Source organism: Dama dama, chromosome 13 (genome assembly GCF_033118175.1).
Source record: "Dama dama isolate Ldn47 chromosome 13, ASM3311817v1, whole genome shotgun sequence".
In the NCBI taxonomy this organism is placed as follows: domain Eukaryota; kingdom Metazoa; phylum Chordata; class Mammalia; order Artiodactyla; family Cervidae; genus Dama; species Dama dama.
The window spans coordinates 66,519,862-66,544,367 of NC_083693.1; the positions used below are offsets into that span (position 1 = coordinate 66,519,862).

General features: G+C 48.6%; 1 protein-coding gene and 1 non-coding gene across 3 annotated transcripts; both read right to left on the reverse strand.

The window, feature by feature from the left end:
• Positions 1-298: 298 nt before the first annotated feature.
• LOC133068490 (serpin A3-1-like) lies at positions 299-10,935 on the reverse strand. Of its 2 annotated transcripts, none has more exons than XM_061159710.1 (5): positions 10,833-10,935; positions 8,142-8,777; positions 5,623-5,893; positions 2,819-2,969; positions 299-717 (listed from the first exon to the last, which is right to left on the reverse strand). In XM_061159710.1, the coding sequence occupies exons 2-5, from the start codon at positions 8,773-8,775 to the stop codon at positions 523-525; spliced, it is 1,251 nt and encodes a 416-aa protein (XP_061015693.1). In that variant the 5' UTR covers positions 8,776-8,777; positions 10,833-10,935; the 3' UTR covers positions 299-522. The 2 variants fall into 2 exon arrangements, with proteins under 2 accessions (XP_061015693.1, XP_061015694.1); XM_061159711.1 differs by having other exon boundaries at positions 10,837-10,895.
• Positions 6,740-6,811, reverse strand: TRNAC-ACA (transfer RNA cysteine (anticodon ACA)). Its single transcript has one exon. It is a non-coding gene; the product is annotated as a tRNA-Cys (tRNA).
• Positions 10,936-24,506: the final 13,571 nt, after the last annotated feature.

The following is a 24,506-nucleotide window of genomic DNA, read 5'->3' on the forward strand; positions in this document are numbered from 1 at the left end:
GAGCCCCTGCAGGTGAGCACAAGGACACATCCCAGGACCTGGGGAGGAAGGAGTGAGCCTTGACCTGGAACCAGGACCCCCGGAAGTGGGCAGCAGGCAGCAAAGGCCCCTTCCTCTCCTGGGCCTGCGCTCCAGTGGGCTTGGTCACAGGCACAAAGCCCGCTCCTGGGCCATTTGATGAGTCTGAAGAAGAGGGGCCCAGAGGTGGCGAGGTCTGGGTGCTTGGCCTCGAGGCCCAGGCAGCAGCAGGGCATGGAGTCAGGTGGATCAGGGCAGAGACACACAGAAAAGAGTGCTGTCCAAGTAAGGTGGTTTATTGCTGTCAAAGTCTCGGGGCCTCCTCGTGACCAGGACACAGACGCCCTGTGCATGTGGAGCCCCCAGAAGACTCACTGCCACCTCCCCACAGGTGAGCAGGTGGGGACAGGAAGGGTGGATCCTCAGTGCACAGGGCCCAGGCTGCCCCCAGGGACCTGGGCACCCCACTCCTTAGGGAGGGGACCCAGAGCTCAGAGCGGAGCTCTAGGCTTGACTGGGGTTGGTGACTTTCCCCAAAAAGATGATGCTCTGAGTGTCTTTGAGAACTACGGCAATCAGGAAGGGCCTGTTGAAGCGCACAATAGTCATTAATGCGGACTTGGGAGAAAGTTCCACTCCCGTAGCAGCAGCTCCTTCCGTGCCCTCCTCGTCCACGTCCAGCACAGCGCTGTGGACCACCTGTGGGGACAGCAGAGTATTACCGATGGGAGACCGGGTGGGCAGGAGGTGATAAGCTGCCTGAGCGCCTCTAAGGGGACTGATAATCATCCACCTTCTGCTGCTGGCCTGTCACTATGCTTATCTACCTGTTCAACTTTGTTTTTCCCAACAAACCTGTTGGCCGGTTCACATAGACGTGACCCACGGCTGTGCAAAGCAGTCAAAGGCTGTAAGTCCTGGGCCCACTGTCAGAGAAGCATAGAGCAGGGGCTCCCTGATATGAATCCCCTCTGTCTGAGTCCAGAGACTGTGCTGCCCCCCAAACACTCCCTAGTGCAGGGGAAGGGGCCAGATAGAGGCAGTTTTCTTGCAGGGAACCGTCCACAGTACCTCCATGTCAAAGCAGCAGATGGCGAGCACTGCTTTCTGCTCCTCTCCTGCCCCAGCTGACGTGTCCCTGAGCCCTCAGCCACCTTGCCTAGGATTGGCTTCCATCCCTGGACCGCGAGGCCCCATAGCCCCTGTGCCCCCTTTACCAGATCCTCTGGCAGCTGGGGTACAGGGGGTACTGCAGGGCTGCCCAGCTCCACCCCTAGTCACTCTTGAGTTCTCTGCTTCTCAGATCGCAGTATCAGGACCCCGGGTGTTCTTCTGTCATGCTCTTCGTGTATATTGATTATGGTGGCCCTGAGCCATTGTTAGTACCTACTACCTCTTACCTTCTCTGCTGAGCACTGCACAGGAACCAAGAACTATCACATGTCTTTTAAAAATGACAAGGTTTGGGACTAAGGGCTTTAATAATTTATCCCATAGGCAGTAAAAGGTGCATCAGGGGATGGGGGTCTATAGCTGATTCCACCTCAGGCACATTCCCAAGACTGATGTCTATCCCAAAATATATTACAAAGAAGGTAGAACCAGCCCCCAAGATGGTTATAACCCAGCTCCCCTGGGCCAGAGGATTGCAGGCAGAGTAACTGAGGAATGCCCTTCATATTAAAAAGCAAAGACATCACTTTACCAACAAAGGTCTGTGTAGCCAAAGCTGTGGTTTTTCCAGTAGTCATGCATGGGTGTGAGAACTGGACCATAAAGAAGGCTGAGTGCCGAAGAATTTGTTAGGTAGTTAAAATAGGGAAAAGGAGCCCAGAATGGCAGTGGCTAATAGACCTGGAAGGGAAAAGCTCGCGAAAATAGAACAAAGGAAGGTCCGAGGACCTGAGTGAGAACCTCAGGTAAAACAAACAACACTCCTGGCTGGCCCAATTTACATAGGACAGGCCCAGGGACAGAGAAACATATAAAAAGAGGAGCCAAAGCTCTCTTCTCTCTCTCTCTCCCATGCGATGAGGTGCTCTTCTCCTCGTGTCTTTGGATCGACGTACCCTCACGCCTCAAAGATGGATTTTCCTGCTATTATCTAAATAAAATAGAGCTGTAACACTAAGCTGTAACACTGATTTATTTAAGAGCTAGAACGCCGCCCGTTCAAGACCCGAGAGTTATAACACGGTCTGTTCAAGACCCAAGAGCTGTGACCCGCCGAGGGGGGCTTTAATGTCCATCAGTCCAAATTTTTGTTGTGACAAGACAAAGAACCAAGGAGCATACACTCGCCTGACAAATTGATGCTTTTGAACTGTGGTGCTGGAGAAGACTCTTGAGAGTCCCTTGGACTGCAAGGAGATCAAACTGATCTATCCTAAAGGTAATCACTCCTGAATATTCATTGGAAGGACTGATGCTGAAGCTGAAGCTCTTATATTTTGGCCACCTGATGAGAAGAACTGACTCATTGGAAAAGATCCTGATATTGGAAGATTGAAGGCAGGTGGAGAAGTGGATGACACAGGATGAGATGTTTGGATGGCATCACCGACTCAATGGACATGAGTTCGAGTAAACTCTGGGATTTGGTGATGGACAGGGAAGCCTGGCATGCTGCAGTCCATGGAGGTCTCAAAGAGTCGGACACAACTGAGTGACTGAACTGAACGGATCTGAGTAATGAGCAATGTAGTTGTTTTGCAAATTCAAGATTACCCAAAGGTCTGCCTGGCTGTCACCTTTCAAGCTCCTATGTGGAAGATGAAATGTCCAAAGTTTAAAAACTCACCTGGGAAACTCTTAAGTCCATGACATCTGTGATTCCTGACAGGTCAGCCTTAGCGGTGAAGACTTTCTGGATGCCCAGCTTACAAAGGATGTGTGGCAGATTATAGTCACTGGAGATGGAAAACTTGGGCAGGTAGAGGGTATCTATCAAACTAGGAAGTGAGAAAATAAACTTGATGGCTTACTCAACTCAGTGCTCACCTTTCTCCCATGTCTCAGCGAGGTCTTACTTGGTTTCATCTCCATCCACCCCATTCTCCCTGGAATAAGTACTCCTTTCCTCAGTTTCTAGATTCCTCGGGCTAACTCTCTTTAATTCCTTAATTATGCATTCCTGTCTGCAGCAGTCTCACCTTCAGGGCAGCGTGCCAAGGCAGGGGCTGTGGGCTTGCCCCAACCTGGCCCTGCATCTCCCCTGCAATCCTGCAGGGCTCAGGAATCACCCTTCTCCAACACAGATTTCACAGCTTCTGGGAGACCATGCTGTGGCAAGGGGTAGGGGGGAGCACCGGGAGGGATGTACCAGGGTCACCAGGAAGGCTTCTTGCAGGAGGTGGCATCCAGTTTGAGTCCTTGGGGAGGGGAAGGAGTGGGCTGGGTGAAGAGGAGGCCACGAGGCAGGTGGAGGCACTTGCAGAAGAGGGGCTGCTGCAAGGTGGGGAGGGGCTTGGCAGGGACAGTAGTGGGACATGGAGAGCTGGGGGCTGCATTCAAGGGTTAGGGGGACCTGAATCATTCAATATTCAGAATCTCTCTCTTGCCTTCCCGGTGAGTTTCTTGCGGGCAGGGTTGCTGCTTCTGAGCAGAGCCGCCAGCAGTTTCTTGGAGTAAGAGAAGCTGTCCCCCACCCCCAGGTTCCCTCCCTCTCTGTCTGTACTTCCCTTAAGACTCTTACCATGGTGACTGGTCTGACAGATGCTAAATGTGAGGAGACTGAGGCTTCCCTTAAACTCTGGCTCCCTTGTAGCAGGGAGGTAGTTATTCCTCTTCATTGACCTACATTCTTTCTTCCTTACTTTCATCCTTCCTCCCTCCTTTATGCATTAGTCAACAAATTCCTACTGAGCATCCTTTAAGGGCCAGGAGTGTGTAGGTCCATGTCCCCTCAGGGCTTGTAAATCAAGGTGTCTGGTGGATATTCTCCCCATTTACCACTATTCACTGGGACCTTGCCCTGTGGTAGCTCTTGGGGTTGGAGGGGGAGGGGCTGGGAAGGAGCACAACCACGGGGAGGGGGTCCTGTGTCCTGGGGTCTCCTGGGATCTGCAGGGAGGAGGGGCTGGGAGTCAGGAGCCCCAAGGCCTCAGGTCCCCTGGACAGGAGTCGGGAAGGGGCTGCAGCCTCTAGGTCACGTGCAGGCAGGTCTCCAGTCCCTGTGGTTTATAAAGTGCCTCCCACACCCATCCCTCTTGGGTCTGCAGATCCTCCACTCAGAACAGAGGGTCAAGGACACCCCTCCCCTCTCAGCAGGGAGCTGAGCCCCAGAGAAGCACAGGCAGTGGCCGGGGGAATGTGAGCCTGGGAACGGGACTCTGGGTGGGGGGCACCCCGCCCCCTCACGCTGCCCACACCCCCTCCTAGCCCCCCCACTGCAGGCCCTGGCCCAGCCCTGCCTCTCCCTCTCCTGTCCCCCTGAGATCCGTCTCCTGAAGCCCACCTCCTGACCTGTGTATTTACCCTCGATTTACCCAGAGCCCGACCTCTCCCCACACTTCCTGCTCCTCCTGGTCCAGCCCCCCGCGCCCTCCCCTGGGTGACCCCACTGGGCTCCTGGCTGGCCTCCCTCCCTCCATGCATGTCCTGTGCTGTCTGATCTCCACTAGGCGCCCTGGGTGATTCTTCTAAAGCATCACTCAGATCTTTCACTCTTTGACCCAAAACCTTGTGATGAGTTTCCATTTCCCTTAGATGGTGGGGGAGTCAAAGGGTCTGCAAGGCCCTAGTGACCTTAGTCCTCCCTGAGGACCCCGACCTCACCCAGCTTCCCTCTCGCTCCCTCTGCTCTCCTGCTCTGGCCTCACTAATCCTCAACCACGCCAGGCTCGCTCCTGCCTCAGAGGCTTTGCACTGGCTGTTCTTTTGGTCAGCGATGCTTTTCCCAACACATCCGCATGGTTCAGTCCCTCACTTCAAACACCACCTAAGGGCTCTCCTAGTTACAATCACAAAATACCTCTGGGTCCAATTTTCTTTATCTGTTTTTTGCTTTATTATCCCTGTCTCCCCCTTTCTAACCATTCAACACACCAAATTATTCATTACATTTATTTCTCGTAGGTCTCGCTCAATCACAGAGTAAGCTCATGAGGGCAGAGAATTTATTGTTCTATCTGCTGACCTACCCTCAGAGCATAATTAGTCCCTGGCACACAATAGCTTCTCAATCAACCTGTGAAACCAATGCTGAAAGGTTGGTTAAAATATGAGTGAATGTAACGTGTAGCCCGTGCAAAGCTGATTCTTGGAGTCTATCTCACCTGAGTCCTCAGCTGATACAATTCCATCTGCTCCCCCACCCAAGAGGGAGACAACAGCCCACATGTTGTGGATCCTCACGACACAGCACGTGTTAAGTGTGAGAGGAAGGCCCTGTCCCCTCTGATGCCATCATCTTACAGGAGGAAAGAATCAGGCTCAGAGCCACACAGGCAGCAAAGGGCAAGGATATCTCACTACAGGCTCTCCCGCCTCTGCCCCCGGGCCTGCACACTCCTGAGGCCCTGTTGCTGGGGGTCAGGAGTCCAGGAAGAGGGGGAAGGACCGAGAAGGCAGGTGAACCCACAGCCCCGGGTCCTGGGGAGTCACCTGGGCTGCAGGGATCCTCGCCACCTCGTCAGCGTCTCCCGGTTCAGCTTGGCTTCCAGGTCCTGCATCTTGCCCTCGTCGGGGAGGATGAAGATGGCGCTGTCGTTGCTGGTGTACGTGAGCTCCACCAGCGTGCAGCCCAGCTCCTCGTCCCGGAAGTAAGGGGTTTTAAGGCCAATGCTCATCATGGGCACCTCCACCGTCTTGTTCTCGCTCACGTGGAACTCTGCCTGCTGAGTGTGTTTGGGGTCAAAGCGGGTCTTCCACTGGGCTGGGGGAGGGGGAACAGGTCAAGAGTCTGTGAGTGCAAGAGCTGAAGTCACTCCTCCTCAGTCCTGGTCCCTGAGCAGGGAAGACCCTCCCCACGCCAGCAGCCCCCATATCATGGACCTCTATGTGGGCCTGCTAGGTGTGCACATACACCTGGGCAGGTGGGTAAGTCCAAGGGGGTGGGGGTGAACCCTGCATGTCAGGATTGGGAAGCGGGATATGAAACAAAGCGGGTTAGTTGTGCTAAAGGCGAAGTCAACAGGAATGTGGAGGACAACAGAGAGATGGGGATGAGGCTGAGGATGGAGAGATATGGGACCTCCTGGTCCTTTAAGGGGGCATGTTGGTGACCAGGGGTTGGTCGTTGGCTTTGTAGGGAGGACACACGTCCTCACAGCCTCGTGAGCCTGGCTGGAGCAGGAGCCACACGGGGACCTGGAGGGCAGGGCGGGGTCAGCAGACACAAGAACTTGAGTCTCCACCCAGGAGAATGGGTCACTCTCAGAGGCAGGGACTTCCAGGGGAGATAGGGCTCTGGGGCTTCGTGGAGTGTGTATCCATCCCCACCTCCTACTTTGATTCCATCCCTGCCTCTGTCCCCATGGGGAGAGGCAGGAGCAGACAGAGAGTGGGGCTGGCCAGGTGCCCCTGAGGAGGCCATTTTAGAGGAGAAATTCCCAAGATGGAGTGGGTTGGCAGGAGAAGAAAGCACGAAGTGAAGTGAAATCGCTCAGTCGTGACCAACTCTTTGCGACCCCATGGACTGTAGCTTACAAGGCTCCTCTGTCCATGGAATTTTCCAGGCAAGAGTACTGGAGTGGGTTGCCATTTCCTTCTCCAGGGGATCTTCCCAACCCAGGGATTGAACCTGGGTCTCCTGCATTGTAGGCAGACACTTTACCACCTGAGCCACCAGGGACACAAATAACAAACATGGCAGGTCATGCCTGGATTCTTTTTCCAAGGAAATGCCATCCTGTGCCTTTATTTACAGATGAAAACACAGATGAAGGAAGGGTAGCCCTGGACTTGGCCAGGAGCCCCCAACTCAGGGCTAACTTGTCCGCCACAGCTAGGGTCTCTTAGACACCTGACCATTTCATGATTCAATGACAATTTTTTGTGCCTTATCTATTTTGAGTCCCTTTTGCACTGTTGGCTCCCTAGGTGAAATCTTTCTGCCTTCACTCTACCTCTTATGAATTTCCTGGCTGAGGTTTGTCATAGCAACTTGCTATCAATGAGACTGGGCACTGGACCAGCTAGAATCTGGGAAGACATTGTGCCCCAGAGGGAGTTTCAAGAGGGAGGGAACATGTGTATACCTATGGCTGATTCATACTGATGTTTGGCAGAAACCAACCCAATTCTGTAAAGCAATTATCCTTCAATTAAAAAATAAATGAATTTTAAAAAAATGAAGATATCATGGCCCAGATGTTGTCCAACCCCGAGACTTTCCCCAGATGTGGTCTTGCCTCAGGATAGCAGAAGCGCACCACTGAAGAATCTTGAGATGGCCAGGCTGCTCAGAGGTTGTCACACTGTGAAGTTGGCCACCAGCCCCACTTCAACCCCCAGAGACCAGGTCCATTTAGAGGGCGCCCTCGTTTGACGCAGCCCACAGTGTCCAGAGCAGAGGCCTTCCTAAGTGTGTCCTAAACTGTCTCATCAGGGAGGAAACTGGAGTCCCCATCCCCCACAGATAGATCTGAAAGGAAAGCTCTCCTTCTTTTGGCAGGCAGGCAAGTTTAACTCAGAATAAAAACTCTCCCTCTGGGACTTACCTGGCAATCCAGTGCATAAGAATCCATCTTACAATGTGGAGGACATGGGTTTAACCCCTGGTTAGGAAATAAGATGACACATGCCTCCAGGCAAAGTCAGCATGCCACAAGTACTGAACCTGCCTGCCACAACTATAGACTCTGCCTACTACCACGAAAGATCCCACGTGATGCAGCCAAGAACTAAGGCAGTCAAACAAATAAATTAAAAAAAAAAAAAAAAGCATCACTCTGCCTCACATAAGGTAGTCACTGCCCTACAATGAGAAAAGAAATTTGGAAAAAGCTAAAATAGACAAAGACTATGGTCAGGGTGGGCCTTGGTGTTTAAGCCCCCCAAACCACGAGGAGACTTCTCTATAGGGGTTTGCTGGCAACATAGTTGGCTGAGCCAGGATAGAAATGATCCTGAAGCCTGAGAACTAAATGTACATCTTCCCCAACCGCAATCCGGCCACCCACCTTTAAAGTAGATGTAATTCACCAGGATGATCTTCGTGAAGCGGTCAAGGTCCTTGAACAAGTCCTCAATTTTCCCCTGGGTTTTATTCTTCACATAGTCGTTGATGAGCTTCATGGCAGCGTTGGAATCGTTGAACTCGGTGGGGAAGGCCTGGGAGGCATACAGCACCCGGGCGTCTTCTATGAATTTGTCCAGCAGCTTCAGCTGGTCCTGCACAAACATGGCGTTGCCCATGCTCAGCTGCAGCTGGTTGCTGGGTCGATTGAGCGTCTGCAGGAGGTGCTGGAAGCCCTGGTGGATCTCTTTCTCCTGGATCTCTGTGAGGTTGAACTTGAGACCTTCCAGGATCTCTGTCAGGGTGGAGCCACGGGCCCCCAGGGACAGGAAGCCCAAGGCTATGGAGACACTCAGAGGGGAGAAGATGACATTCTTATTGGGGTTCTCCAAAGCCAACTGCTTGTAGAGGCTGAAGGCGAAGTCAGTGTTGCTGGAGGCTAATGAGTGGTCATCCACAGATGCCCCTTTGTGCGGTTCTTCCAGGGTCACGTTCTCTGTGAGGCAGTGGACACTGGAGCAGAGTCCAGCCACCAGGAGCCCCAGAGCCAGGAGGGTAGACATTCTCTCTGCCCTCATGTCTGAAAAGCAAAGCTCCTTTCAGTCTCTGCATGTTAGATGACATCCCACCCCCCACCCACTGTCCCCGGTGGTCTCTGTTCTCTCGGACCTGCTCCTCTCTGACCTCCCAGGGGTAGGCACCCTCCTGGGCTCCCAACACACATGAGGGGGCTCTGGGCTCCCCCTCGCCCTTTGACCAAGTGCTGTGATTGGTACCAATTTCCACGGTGGAGAGACTGGGCAGAGCAGGGAAGGGGCTTTTCCAAGGTCTCACAGCAAGCCATGGAGGAGTGAGGGGGAGGAGCCTGGGGTGCCTGGCTCCAGGGTGGGGAAGCTAATGATGGGTGTGAGGTGCTGGCCAGCGAGAAACCATCCCCCTCCCGGGAGCTGACACCGTCAGAGGGGCCTGGGAAGCCGGGCTCCTTTCCCACCGTGCCCCTCTCTGTCCCCCCAGGAAGGAGCCCTGCACTCATCAGGGGACAGTGCACCTCTCCCCGCCTCTGAGGACAAGGGTGTGACCTCAGGGAGGCTCTCCTGTCGAGGTGCCTGGTCACAGAGAGGGTTCAGGAGAGAGGCCGCGCAGGCAGCGGGAGCCGTGCTGGAGCCTGGCTGCCCTGAGGAGGGCTGGTGCAAAGAACAAGAAGGGCAGAGCATTCTGCCCACCACTGCCATCTGGACATGTGGAGGGTGTTTCCAAGAAGAGCCTGGAAAGGCCTCCTAGTGGGGAGAAGCAGGTGAGTTCAGAGTCTCAGACCTGGTCAAGGATTTCGTTTGGACCACTTGTGAGTGCCGTGTGGTGACAAGCAGTGACTGAACCTCTCTGATCCTCAGTTCCCACCTCCGTCCATCATATGTAATGGCTCAGGTGACATAGAGGATGAAGGTGCTGGGCTCCTAAGAGGAGTTCCAGATGTGTCAGCCCCTCCACTAGCAACACTTTCTAGGACTCAACAAGTCGGACTGTGATCCCTGGGGACAGAGATACAGCTTGGAAGCCTCAGGAGAGACTGAGGTCAAAGCTGGTGACCTCAGCAAAGAGGGCTGTTTATCTGTAGCCTCTGACCCCTCATTTCAGGGTTCATTGGAGAGAGGACTGCTGGGGTGGTAAGGGTGGAGGGAAGGAGAGGAGGAGGTGGAAGGGAGGAGCCTGAGCTGAGTCTCATATGGAGCCCAGGGGAAAGGCCTTGGGACAAGCCTGAGGACAGAGGTGACCAGTTGTCCCAAAAGTTTGTTTATGCAGAGCTGATGCAATGGTTTCTTTCACCAAGAATTAAACATTCCCCCCCAAAATTCTTCCTGGAGAAATAGCTAGCCAGATGGTGGTGGCTTGGATAGTAAAGAGCCTGCCTGCCGATGCAGGAGACACAGGGAATGCGGGTTTGATTCCTGGGTCAGGAAGATACCCTAGAGGAGGAAATGACAACCCACTCCAGTATTCTTGCCTGGAGAATCCCATGGACAGAGGAGCCTGACATGCTACAGCCCATGGGGCTGCAAAAGTGCCAGTCACGACTTAGCGACTAAGTGACAAAAGCAGCTTTGGGCTGGGCTGGAGGGCTGGCTCTGTTTCTGAGCCGTCTGTCTTCTGTGCTGGGCAGATTCAGCTCCTGTCTGCTTGCTGGGGTCCCCGGAGAGATAGTGGAGCCCAGGAAACCCCCCTGGAGACCTTGCAGCCTCTGCCCAGGGGGATCCACTGCACTAATTCTGTCTCCAGGGCTCTCTGAGAGCAGCGCCCTGTGCCAGGCAAGGAGATGCACCTCAGGACCCTCGGGGGAGCTCTGACCTGATGGTGGATGCACCGCTGGATGGGGTGCACAGCGGGCTCGAATCAAAACCCTAAAGACTCAAAAACAAAATTGCCCCCAGAAGCCCCGGTGTCACATCCCTCCCTTTGCAGGATGAACACTGAGACCCAGAGAGAGGACTGGCCTTCAGAGGGCTCAGAACCCTCCTAGCATCGGACACACATCCTCCCGCCTCCCTCCCTCCTCAGGTTCTACCGACCCCTGACCGAGGCCAGAACCACCCTGGGAAAGGGGTCCCTTGGCTCCCAGTGTGGGAGCATCACAGATTACCTGCCTGGGAGAGCGGGATGTGGGCAGTGGATCCAGAGCCGCCGCCTGCCCGGATGCTGGAGTTTCCCGGGTGCTGCTGTGTATTTATCCTGCAAAGACCTCCTCCCAGCCTTGTGAAATGTAGGCGGGGACAGCAGAGTGTTCTATCCTCTGACTGGAAATTCACAGCCTACCATTTCCAGTAACAGGGTTTATTAGATCTATTTGAACAACCTAGTTACAGAAACCACTCACTTTTTGTCCCTCCCCACCAGAAAACCTAAACTAAAAACAAACAGAAATTTCCCTTGAGAGTGATTTCTCCCATTTAAGAAAATTCATTGAGGAGTGTGTGAAAGCTCACGTTGAAAAATATCTCTGACTCTTGTTCTTTTTAATAATATATATATTGACTCTTCTTAGTAATTTCCCCCCACTGTTTGCCATATCCTCATTAAAGACCTGTAAAAACCCAGTAAATGGAAAGGAGAATATTTGAAAATATTCCCCAGAGCTGTGTCACTCTGGGACACATCTAGCTAGCATTGTGTTTCTTCTACGAATCACTTGTCTTGATGTGTGTGTGTGTGCAAGTGTGGGTATGTGATTGGGACCCGCAAACACAAACTCAGACAAAATTGAAATGCAGGACCCTTTATGTGAATATAGCTCGATTTGCACATTGAGACGTTCTCCCATTCCCAGACAGGGCTGTTCCGCCCGAGGGTCCCCTTAGAGTGTCAAGAGCACAAGTGTCTGGGACCTCTGATACCTGGTCCCATATGTCTTTGTGGGCCTGCTGTGTATTGATTTGTCAAGTTGCCCTTCATCATTAGTTCACTTCAAGAGCCAGCTGTCCTTTATCCTTGTCCTCGGGGTCTCCTTAGATACTCTCTGAACTAATCTCAGGCATTTCTTGTGCTCGTGGGGAAAAACCTGCCCCTTCATCTCCTACACTCACAACCATCCATCCATGACAGACCAAAACAAACCTCTGTTACCCCTAGGAACTCCACAGAACTCAGTTTGGAGATTACTGTGTTAGTGGTAAGAATGTGGCTTTGGCAGAAAATAAACCTGAATCCTGAAAGTCTACTCACCAGCTGTGTGACCTCAAAACTTTTATGGACACCCTTCCACCTTCATCTTCTTGTCTCTAAAGGCAGATGCATTTCCCTGAGAAAGGAGGGGTGTCTGAAAAGGTTAAGTGAAATAATTCTAAATGTAAACTCTGTTAAGACAGGATTTTTCACTTGTTTTGTGCTGTGCTGCATCCTTAGAGAACTTAATAAACATTCATGGACTGTAAGACACTCAGGTGACCCGGGAGAGTTTGATCCCATCTGTCTGAAATGATGCGTCCTTTCAGGCTTCATATTTCCAGAATTGATAACATAAGTTACACACAATCCCTAAGAAATAGTGGCTGAAACGAGGCTGCAGTTTACTTCCCTCTCATGTAGGTCCAGATGCAGGCAGTGTCTGTATGCAGACATGGTGGTTCCACCTTGTCAGGGACCCAGGCTCCTTCCAGCCTGTTGCTCTCTATTACTCAGGTTTGTTTGCCAGGTGGCCTATTGCTGTGTCAACCTTCCAGTTAATGGGAAACAGGGAAGGGAAAAGCACAGCCTTTCCTTTGAAAGAAATGTCCTAAATGTTGCCTATGCTATTTCCACTTCTGTTCCATTGGCCACTGCTTGGTCACAGGGCCACAGCTAGCTGCAGGGGAGGCTGTTCAGTGCAGCCAACATTCTACATTGTGTAGCCATGTCCCAGCTAAACATGCAGGATTGCACTACTTTGAGAGAAAATGAGAATGGACATTTTTGTTGTTGTTGTTCACTTGGCCAGACCTGTCTGACTCTGTGACCCCATGGACTGCAGCATGCCAGGCCTCCCTGTTCCGCGCCATCTCCTGAAGTTTACCCAAGTTCATGTCCATTGCACTGATGATGCTATCCAGGCATCTCGTTCTCTGATACCCTCTTCTCCTTCTGCTCTTCCCCATCAGGGACTTTTCCAATGAGTCAGCTATTCGCATCAGATGACCAAAATACTAGAGTTCCAGCCTCAGTATCAGTCCTTCCAATGAGTATTCAGGGTTGATTTCCCTTAAGATTGACTGGTTTGATCTCCTTGCTGTTCAAGGGACTCAGGAGTCTTCTCTAGCACCACAGTGTGAAGGCATCAATTCTTCAGCATTCTGCTTTCTTAACTGTCTGGCTCTTACAACCCTACGTGATCACTGGGAAGACCATTGCTTTGACTGTACGAACTTTGGCAGCAGAGTATGTCTCTGCTTTTCAACACACTGCCTAGGTTTGTCTCAGCTTTCCCACCAAGAAGCAAATATCTTCTGATTTCAAGGCTGCAGTCACGGTCCACAGTGATATTCGAGCCCAAGAAGAGGAAATCTGACACTACTTTCACCTTTTCCCTCTCTATCTGCCATGAAGTAATCAGGCTAGATGCCATGATCCCAGGTTTTTTAATATTTAGTTTTAAGCCAGCTCTTTCACCCTCATCAAGAGGCTCTGTAGTTTCTCTTTGCTTTCTGCCAGTAACGCAGTATCATCCACATATCTGAGGTTGTTGATGTTTCTCCCGTCTGTCTTGATTCCAGCTTGTAACTCATCCAGCCCGGCACTTCTCATGAAGGAGTATGACAGGGCTGTCTGCTATATTCATTTAATCTATACGCTGAGCACATCATGAGAATGGACATTGCGCATCAGTGCTAATATTGCCCCATTATTTTCCCCACGTATTCCCAAATTTTCTGGCCTCAGGAGAGCCATTATTTTCCTTAAGACTGAACTGACTTAGTCTGAACTCCAGTTGATGTAAAGCTAAAGAATTTTCCATTTTTCTGAGTACTGCTGAGGATGCTTGTGGGGGGCTGACTTGTCCTGGGTGCCCTCTGTCCCCTGGAGTTCCAGACTGATGCTCCAGACTAATGGCCACATGCTCTATGCTCCTCTGGCCATCTCTCAGCCTCTCTCTGAGCTCCTATAGTCCTCATTGGTCTCAGTTCAGTTCAGTCACTCAGCCATATCTGACTCTTTGAGACCCCATGGACTGCAGCACGCCAGGCTTCCCTGTCCTTCACCAACTCAAGTTGGTGATGCCATCCAATCATCTCATCCTCTGTCGTCCCCTTCTCCTCTTGCCTTCAATCTTTCCCAGCATCAGGGTCTTTTCCAATGAGTCAGTTCTTTGCATCAGTTGGCCAAAGTATTGGAGTTTCAGCTTCATCATCAATCCTTCCAATGAATGAATATTCAGTACTGATTTCCTTTAGGATTGAGTGGCAGTCCAAGGGACTTTTAAGAGTTTTCTCCAACACTGCAGTTCAAAAGCATTAATTCTTTGGCACTCTGCTTTCTTTATAGACCAACTCTCACATCCATACATGACTACTGGTAAAACCATAGCCTTGACTAGACAGACCTTTCTTAGCAAAGTAATGTTTCTGCTTTTTAATATTCTGTCTAAGTTTGTCATAGCTTCTCTTGCAAGGAGCAAGCGTCTTTTAATTTCACGGCTGCAGTCACCATCTGCAGTGATTTGGGAGCACAAAAAATTAAAGTCTGTCACTGTTTCCCCATCTATTTGCCATGAAGTGATGGAACCAGATGCCATGACCTTAGTTTTCTGATTGTTGAGTTTTAAGCCAACATCTTCACTCTCCTCTTTCATTTTCATCAACAGAACAGGCTCTTTAGTTCTTCACTTTCTCCCATAAGGGTGATGTCATTTGCGTATCTGAGGTTTTTGATGTTTCTCCTGGCAATCTTGATTCCAGCTCATTCATTTGCTTTGTTTCAGGAAAAAAAAAATTTATATTTAAAAATATATATTTATTTATTTTGCTGCACTGGGTCTTAGTTGCCACTTGCAGGGTTTTTTATACTGGCTTTTTCTTCAATTCCACATGCACTGTTTTTGCAAGGATGGTCATGGAATCATGTTTTCTAGGTCCTGATGAGAACATAAGGAAATTACAATACAGAAGAGATTTGAGATTGGTTCTTCCTCTGTGTAAAGTGAATGGAAACATCGCTCTCCCAGAATGTATGGAGGGTCTTGTCCAAGACAGAGACCAACTTCCCCTCCATAGAAAGAAGGCTCCACAGATTTTTTTTTTTTTTAAATACTCATTTTTGTCCTCATTACCCATGGACTGTATAGGTTACAAACACTTTTGTAACATCACTCATTCCTTTATTCCGTCTGTTCTGGGAGGGACAGATCTTATTTCCCTGTCCAGGCATTCAACCTAACTGCCAGTCCATTAAGGGTTAGAGGCTAGAAGCAAAATTCTCTGATTTTTTACCCTGTTTGAAAGCAAAACTGTTTCAAGGAGGCAAAAACTGCCGAACAGGTACAAAGTTTATTATTAAAGTCATAGTGCAGTGTATGGGGGAGGACACAGAGAAGCAGTTTCTGTAAGTCAGACGCAGGACAGAAATATACACCCGGAAAGGAGTGCCAGCATCCTGAATGAGAAGAGAAGTAAAAAGGTGATTTTTTTTCTTTCTTTATTATTATTATTATTTTAATTTATTTATTTTGATTGGAGGCTACTTACTTTACAATATTGTAGTGGTTTTGCCATACATTGACATGAATCAGCCATGGGTGTATAAGTCTTCAAAAAGGTGATTTAAATCACTTATACAGGACAGTCCTTTTGGGTCTTTGTTTACATTTAGCCAGTTATTTTGTTTCTTTTTTCACTCCCGACTGGGTCCTTGGGCCCTCCCCAAGATGCGCGCTTGACATTTTGCTAAGATGGATCCCACTGAAAAGGCCTCTGGGTTCATGTCCACACTTATTATGGGGTGGGGCCCTTCCCTTCTTGACCTCCAAGAAGCCTCTATGCATATACAGACAGGGAAGTCTTCCTGGACCTCTGAGTAGGCACCTTATCTCTTTACTTCAGCAGAGCTCAGCTTCTGCCAGCAGCTCTGTCCTCGGAGTGTCTGGGTGAGAACAAAGCTTGAATTTTACTCCACTTGACAAACCCCAGCTGTGTAACCCAGGACTCATCTATCTCCTACCTCACTTCTTTTATCTGACAAATATTTACAAGGTGATTTCATGAGCCAGGCTTTCACCTAGAAACTGGGCATCCAGGACGGATGAAAACAGGTAAAGACCCTGCTCTCAAGGTGTGTCGTCTCTTTAGTTCTGGAATATCACGCTTGATGGAGTTGGGGTCCATAATCCAGATGTGTTCTGTAAAAGACCAGATAGCAACTATTTTATATTTTAAGGCCACATTCAGTCACCTTCTCTCTCCCTCCTTCCTCTTCCTTCTCCTTTTGTTTTAGCAAAATTTTCCAATGAAAGTTAAATGTAACTTTTAAATATTTTCATAATATAATTTATAATATAGCAAATATAATTCTTAGCTTGTGAGATACACAGGAACAATCTGTGGGGAGGTTTGGCCAGGGACCTGGTTTTCCTGGGAGGTGGTCAGAGGCCCAAAGAGTCCACAAACATGAAGAAGCTTTTCCCTGCAGTAGTTCAGGCTCACATCAGGGCTTTCAGCCACGCGTGGTCTGGGGTTTTGGTATATTTCTTTGCCCCTCTTCCAGCTTCCCATTCCATCCCACCCTCGTTGCAACTGCAGGGAACCCTTCCCCAGTGGAATTTTCTCATTCTCTGCCTTCTTCTCTCCTTCTCGCTCTTCTGCCATGGCCTCTTGGTCCTGAAAAATCCTCTGCTTCCTTCTTTTTTCCCAGCCCCCTTCTCCTAGCTCCTGAGCAGGTAGTCAGATTGTCAATCATCCATTCGGCCCCACCAGGCTTCAGATGGGACTTCCTGGGTGGGTCCACGTGGCTGCTGCTTATTCCACAGGCAGAATATCTACTAGATAATCCCCTATGGGCCACAAATGACTGCCTCTTTGTTTAGGTATGGTTCCTATTTATGTTGATGATGTTGATTATTACATCTTTGTCTGTGTCAATCTTCAGGGAAGGGATTTGGGAGGAAGGAAAAATTTCAATCCTTCCCAGGTGGTGCCATGGTAAAGAGTCTGCCTGCCAATGCAGGAGATGCAGGAGATGTGGGTTTCCAGGGTCTGGAAGATCCCTGGAGGGTGGCATGGCAACCCACTCCAGTATTCTTGCCTGGAGAACCCGATGGACAGAGGAGCCTGTCGGGCTACAGTCCACAGGGTCACAACTGGTCAGACATGACCGACCAACTAGCACAAGAGCACAAAAAGGTCAACATCCAGTCTCATGACTTGCCCAAGGACCCCAAACTGTTAAATGGTAGAGCTGGTACAGCCTGGAAAAAAGCAACCCAACACCAAATTCAGGCTCTCTCTAGCTTCATGTCCCCTTTCTTAAAAAAATTAGGAAGACATTTCCCTGTTTGAGCATATGAAAGAGAATTACTGTCTTGAGAGTTTAATTCTTATACAGGTGTTAAAGCCACTGCTTTTAAAGACATTAATAATCTATGGATCTGCACTGGAAGGCTGTGTCCTTTATGTGGGGTAGGGGGGTCTCTGCTAAATGGGAACTCTAATCCCATCAGTCATCACCAAGTAAGATACACATACACACACACTCGTGCACACACATACATATATTTTTAAAAGTTAATGACAGATGAAACTTGATCATGTTTAAATGTTGATGATTAGAAGCCTAGAGATAAAAAAAAGGTAGGTGATAATTCAGGGAATGAAGATATGAATCCATGTTTCTGTTGGGCATTAACATGGCCTTGAGCTGCAGGGTAGCTACAGGAACAACCAGCGTGAGGTTTTTCTGTCTCACAGGTGGGTAAATACCTGGAGGCCAGAGTCTGAGTGCCCTAGGAGATGCCAGCACATAGAGGATCCTGGGAAGAGCTTGGTCCACGGAGATCCCTGGAGGGAGGGTTGATTTGACTCTGACTAGCCAGGCAGAGGACAGATGGATAGATAGCATCACTGACTCAATGGACATGAGTTTGAGCAAACTCTGGGAGACAGTGAAGGACTGGGAAGCCTGGAGTGCTGCAGTCCATGGGATTGCAACGAGTTGGACCCAACTGAGCAAATGGACACACACAGTTAGGTTGAATCTGTTGTCCCTGGGGCTGAGCAAGAACATGGAAGCCAGAGAACAAAGAACTGCCTAAGAATCTCCGAGAGGTGGCACTCAGCAGAACAGTGTAGAGAGACAGAATGCTTCTCCTTTCATCTTTATACCTAAGAAAACCCAGGGCCTGAGTGGTGTGTAAGCTCCTATGGCTGCTTATACAAACTGCCACATACTGGGTTACTTGAAATACAGCCTCTAGGGCCGTCTCCACTCCTTGCTTCTTTCACGTGCTGCTGGCTGCCAACACCCCTTGGCTTGTAGGTGCAACCCTCCCGTCTCTTCCTCCATAGTCACATCGATTTTCCTTCTCTCCGTGTTGATTCCCTTCTGACCAATCTCTTACAAGGACTCTTGTGATGACCCTGAAGTTTCACATGGAAAATCCAGGATAAACTCCCTATCTTCCATCTCAAGATGCTTCAGTGAATCAAATCTGCAATAATCCTGCCACTCTTAGACCTTTTATTTTCTTCTTCCCTAGAGGCAACATTCACAAATTTCAAAGGATTTAAATCTGGATATATTTTGATGAGCCAGTTTTCAGTTTCAGGGACCGCAAAGAAAAACAATTGAAATAAGGAACTCTCAAATGTTTCATTAACGGAGGAGCAAGAAGAGTGAGAGACACAGAAAGAGAGAGATTTAAAAAGAAAAATAGGGTTAAGTGTTGTTGATGGTCTCATCTTTTTGGGGTGAGAAATAGCCTTGGAATTTGGGGCAGGTGGACGTTAATTTCAATTGGTGGGAAAAAAACAGTACACTTTGATTAGAATAAAGAGTTAGTACCTAATTTCCAAAGATAGTTGAGACATACATCCAATTATGAGCATTGAGAAAAAGAAGATAAAAAATATATATATCTGATTCTCCGAATGGATACTGGCAAAAAAAGAGAAAAGAATAGAATTTTATTCAAAGTAGGAAATATATAGAAAAGAAAAAGGACTACATCCTAAATCTAATGGAGAAGGAAATGGCAACCCACTCCAGTACTCTTGCCTGGAAAATCCCATGGGTGGAAGAGCCTGGTGGGCTACAGATCATGGGGTCACAAAGAGTCGGACACGACTAAGCGACTTCACTTTCATAAATCTAAATTACGATTTCAAACTCTGGTGCTGGAGAAGACTCTTGAGAGTCCCTTGGACTACAATGAGATCAAACCAGTCAATCCTAAAGGAAATCAATCCTAAGTATTCATTGGAAGGACTGATGATAAAGCTCTAATACTTTGGCCACCTGATGTGAAGACCCGACTCACTGGAAAAGACCCTGATGCTGGGAAAGATTGAAACAGGGAGAATAAGAGGATGACAGATGATGAGATCGTTGGATGGCATCACTGATTCAATGGGCATGAGTTTGAGCAAACTCTGGGAGACAGTGAAGGACAGGGAAGCCTGGTGTGCTGCAGTTCATGGGATCACAAAGGGTCAGACATGACTGAGTGACTGAACAGCCACAATACAGGGAAGAATAAATTTTCCAAAGAGAATCAAAACCATATTTTCTGTCCCACAGTGTGACCTTGGCACTCCCTGGGTGGTAGTTTATAATGACCTTGACCAACATGGTGGGTGGTATGCAAGTGACTATGTGACCTGTGATCTAGCACAGTGCTGGGAGGAAGGCCACACCACATGGAAGGGACTCATGTAGGTGTCCTGACCACAGCTTGGCTGAGGTCTTTGCTCACAGTCAGCTTTAGCCACCAGATATGTGAGTGAGGAAGCCTTTGATGGTTTCAGTTAGCCATTGTCCACAAGTAACCACAGGAGACACCCAGAGTGAAAGATTCTAACCGCCTAGTCAGACTTGAATGCCAGAACTGTAAGAATTAGTAACAGGAAATGGTTGTTGTCTTATTACCAACATTCTGTACACACACAAAAAATAATCTTCAAAATTGAAGGTAAAGTACAGATTTTTTTTTTAGACAAACAAGAGATTGGACAATTTATTGTCAGCAGACCTGCATTACAAAAAATGGAAAAGAAAGTTCTTGGGACAGAATGGAAATACACAGTCAGAAATTGGTACCTAAACCCAGGAATGAAGAATACCAGAAATAGAAAAAGTAGAGTTTTTTTCCTCATTTTGGAACTCTTTGATGGATGTTGATTATTTATAGCAACAACAACAAAAAGTTGCAATATGTTGTGGAGTTTATAATGTATATAAATTAAAGATAACAATAGCACCATGTACAAAAGGAAAAAATAAAAAATATTGATGTAAATTTCTTACATTTTACTCAAAGAAGTATAATGTTATTTGAAGGTACACATTGATAAGTTAAAGATTTATTGTCAATTTTTAATCTACTGAAAAAAATGTAAGAAAAAGAAATATAGCTGATAAGCCAACAGTTGAGTAAAGCAGAAACATAAAAACTCTTCAAATAACCCAAAAATATGGCAAGAGAAAAAGTAAAAAATATAGATGAATCAAATAGAAAACAAACAGAAAGTTAGAAGTCTGCCCTAAGCATATCAGTATTCACATTCTGTAGCAAAAAAAAAATATAGCAATTTATTCACTCATTCATTCATTTGTTCACTGAATATTTATTGAGTACCTACTATCTGTTAATCACTACAGTCTTATTGGAATACAATGGCGTACAGAAGTGTCAGAGTCCCAGCTCTCAAGGAGCTTTAGGTGTAGCAATGTACACAGATAAATACCTTGAATGAAAATATGTTGTGATATATTCTTTGATAACAAAGTGGATCAGGTTGAACTCCTACCTCATACCATGTATAAAAATTAACTCAAAAAAAATTAACTCAAAATGGATCAAAGAGCTAACTGTAACATAAAAACTCCTAGAACAAAGGATAAATCTTCACAACCTTAGATTTGACAATGGATTCTTAGATTTGACACCAAAAGCATGAGCAATGACAATAAAAGGAGGTAAATTGGACTTCATCAAAATTAGAGCTTTTCAAGTCCAAAGACACTGTCAAAGGGACTTCCCTGATGGTCCAGTGGTTAAGAATCCACCCTCTAATGCAGGGGACATGGGTTCCATCCCTGGTCAGGAAGCTAAGATCCCACATGCCACCGGGCAGCTAAGACCACACACCGCAACTCCTGAACCCTTGCGCTCTAGAGCGTGCATACCACAACTAGGAAAGTCCACCCACCATATCAAAGACCCAATGCAGCCAAAATAAAATAAATAAAAAATAAAATTCTGTGCAGATTTTCCTTCAAACAACCCAAACAGTAAAGGAATTAGAGGTAGGAGAAAATTACATTGGCCCCATGTTGATAGCAGAGACAGCAATGGCACCCCACTCCAGTACTCTTGCCTGGAAAATCCCATGGACGGAGGAGCCTGGTAGGTTGCAGTCCACGGGATCGCTAAGAGTCAGACACGACTGAGCGACTTCACTTTCATGCATTGGAGTAGGAAATGGCAACCCACTCCAGTGTTCTTGCCTGGAGAATCCCAGGGACAGGGGAGCCTGGTGGGCTGCTGTCTGTGGGGTCGCACAGAGTCAGACACGACTGAAGTGACTTAGCAGCAGCAGCAGCATGTTGACAGTGATTGAAGTAGATTGTATCTATGCGGGGTTCACAATGTCATCCTATTTTTGTCTATGTTTGAATTCTTCCATAATAATAATATGAAACCAAAAAAAAAAGTCCTTGAAATCAGGATTGTGCCTTATTCCCCAGTACTTAATGCATCCTCAGTATGAAGTAGGCACTCCATAAAAGAATAAATGAATGAAACCATGAATAGCCACCTGCTGTGCCCTCCCTTTAGCAAACATCAAGAGAAAAAATTGAAGATCTCAAGAAGTCAAGGGAAAAAGTGAGCCTGTGTGTGTTTATGTCCAGACAGCGGATGAGCTGTTTAAGAATAAAGTCATAATAAACAAATGTGGAGGAAAATGAAGTCTGGCTGACACCCATTAACTCATGTTCACCCTGCTTCTGCACTCAGGCTGGAGGCTACCTGTGTGCTACCCCTGCTACCAAGCCAGCTCAGGAAGGACAAGTCTTTTGAGTTGCGAAAGTTTTGCAAACACTCTTTCTCCTGAGTACATATTAACTTTTCTGTTAATGCTGCAGTAAAGTAGAAAGTCCTATTGACTCATATTTACCATTTAAAAACCACGCCAGCCAAATGAATAAGCCACCTTGACATTTGAAAGAGTCACAAAAGAGGCTCCTAGGAGGCAAGGTTGACAAGCTGGCCTGCACTCTGGTGACGTGATGGGCAGAGCATCACAGCAGGAGGTGCAGGAGAAAATGTCCCAGGAGAGGCCAGAGCATGGCTCCGTGAGCTCAGCCTTCCCTGGCTTAAGTGTCAGTTACTGAGTCGTGTCCGACTCTTTGCAACCCCATGGACTGTAGCCCACCAGGCTCTTCTGTCCATGGGACTTCCCAAGCAAGAGTACTAGAGTGGGTTGCCATTCCCTTCTCCAGGGGATCTTCCCTTCCTGGGGATCATACCCAGGTCTCCAGCACTGCAGGCAGATTCTTCACCATCTGAGCCACCAGGGATAAAGAATGGCCATCTGCATCTCTGGCTTCAGGTCCATGGCAACCCTGAGCAGTCATGGGGGCAAAGGAGGACACTGAGACTCAGAGAGTCCGGCTGCAAACACCTGAGTCTCAGCCCAGGTCCCAGCACCTCCCACGTTCACAGCTCTGTCTCCTCCACGCACGGATTCCCACCCATCCCGCACTGAGGGTTGTTCTCCTCACTGTGGGTGATGCTGAAAGGGGGGTAATGGGCCAAGGGAGGCTCAGAACAGTCCGTGTTATCCCAGGAGGCCAGCCTCTCACTGTTCTCCCGCAGGGATGAGCTTCTGCCTCAAGGGACCTGCAGACCTGCTGTCTATCCCCAGCTCCTATAAGGTTCAGGCAAAGATTTCTATTTCAGATGAGTGTGGGGCCATGGGTGGGGCCAGAATCCCAGCCCCAGCCAGCTTGGTGAGCTGGCCCCAGGTCACCTCCTCACATGACATACATGTGCTCCATGCCCCCGTCATGCCCCAAGAGCAGCACATGTGGGCTCAGCCTGTGTGGTACTGGCTTGCCTCCCTCGTGACCTCGACCACCCTCTTCTCTTGCCTGAAAATCCCTTTCCTGACTCTCTGCTGCTCCATCTTCCAGTCCTCACTTCCTCAAGATGACTTTCAGGGACTCCCTAGAAATAAACCCTGGTGAATTCCTCCTATGGGGTCAAGTGAAGATTCCCGAATTTTCCTTACTGGCCACTCACCAGGCCGTGATGACTCTGGATAAGCAGAGCTCAGCAGCTGCTGCTGCCCCCAGCTCATGCTCAGGCCTCACCCTCTTGTTGACCCCAGAGCCCCCACCCAGGTGCTGAGTTCAGTCGACCTTTCCTGGTGATGACTTTGCATGCAGAAATTTTCCCTGCTTTTAGCGAGGAAGATTGTCAACCCACTGGGATCATGCCCCAGTGGGTGCACTGGATGACTCTGAAGGAAGAGAGTAGGCGACCACTCTGGGGACCCAGTCAGCTCCCATGTCTCCATGTGGCCCTGGATACATCACCCAGCATCTGGGATTCCACCTCTTCATCTAGATGTGAAATGGGAAGTATTCTGAAGTAGGGATGAAGGCAGGTACTCTTGTACAAGCTTGATGCAACCATGAAAATTATTGCTGGCCCATGTGCCTGGAGATTCTGTTGCAGAATTGGGTTTAATGAGATATCCCATGTACCCTGGCTCCCTTGCCTGGTTTCTATGGGAACCTGTGGGGTGAGGGTAACAAGGGAGGTCAAGGCTGTGCCGCTAAGAACACACCTGTGTGCCAGGTGCATTATACATTTCATCTTGTTTTAAAATTAATTCCCAGGACTTCCCTGGTGGCACTGTGGGTGGAACTCTGACTGCCACTGCAGGGGACACAGGTTCGATCCCTGGTCCGGGAAGTTCCACATGCTCCAGAGCAACTAGGCCTGCATGGTGCAGGTATGGAGCCCGTGCTCCGCAACAAGAGAAACCACTGCAATGAGAAGACCGTGCACTGCAAATGAAGAATAGCCCCCATTCGCCACAGCTAGAGAAAGCCCATGTGCAGCAACAAAGAACCAGCACAGCCAAAGAATAATTAATTAATTAAAATTAATTCCCACAAGATCCAAGCAACTATTAAGATGAACCATATGAAATTGATTATATTTGCCCTTTTTTTTTTTAACCTGCAGAAAAGGCAATTGCATATAGTTCCACGATTTCTCTCTTCTCTGAGCTGAGGTTCAGAGCTTGAAAGACACGTGCCCTAGCTTACTCAGCTAGAAAATAGCTGAGAAGGGATTCAGGTGTGTTTTATTTCAAAGCTAGACTTTCCACTCTCACTCATTTTCTAGATCCGTGATTTTCAAACGTTGTGTGCACAGCCTTTCTGAGGGTCTTGTTAAAAAGCTGATTTTGATTCAGTAAGTGTGAGCTGGGAACTGAGGTCAGGCATTCCTCATGAGGTCAAGGATGTCCGGGCTTCTGGCCAGGTGACCCCTCTCCAAGTAGCAGGTGCTAAAAGCTCCCGCCCCTGTGACCCCAGGAGGGGTCACGTGAGTGTGGTCACCAGG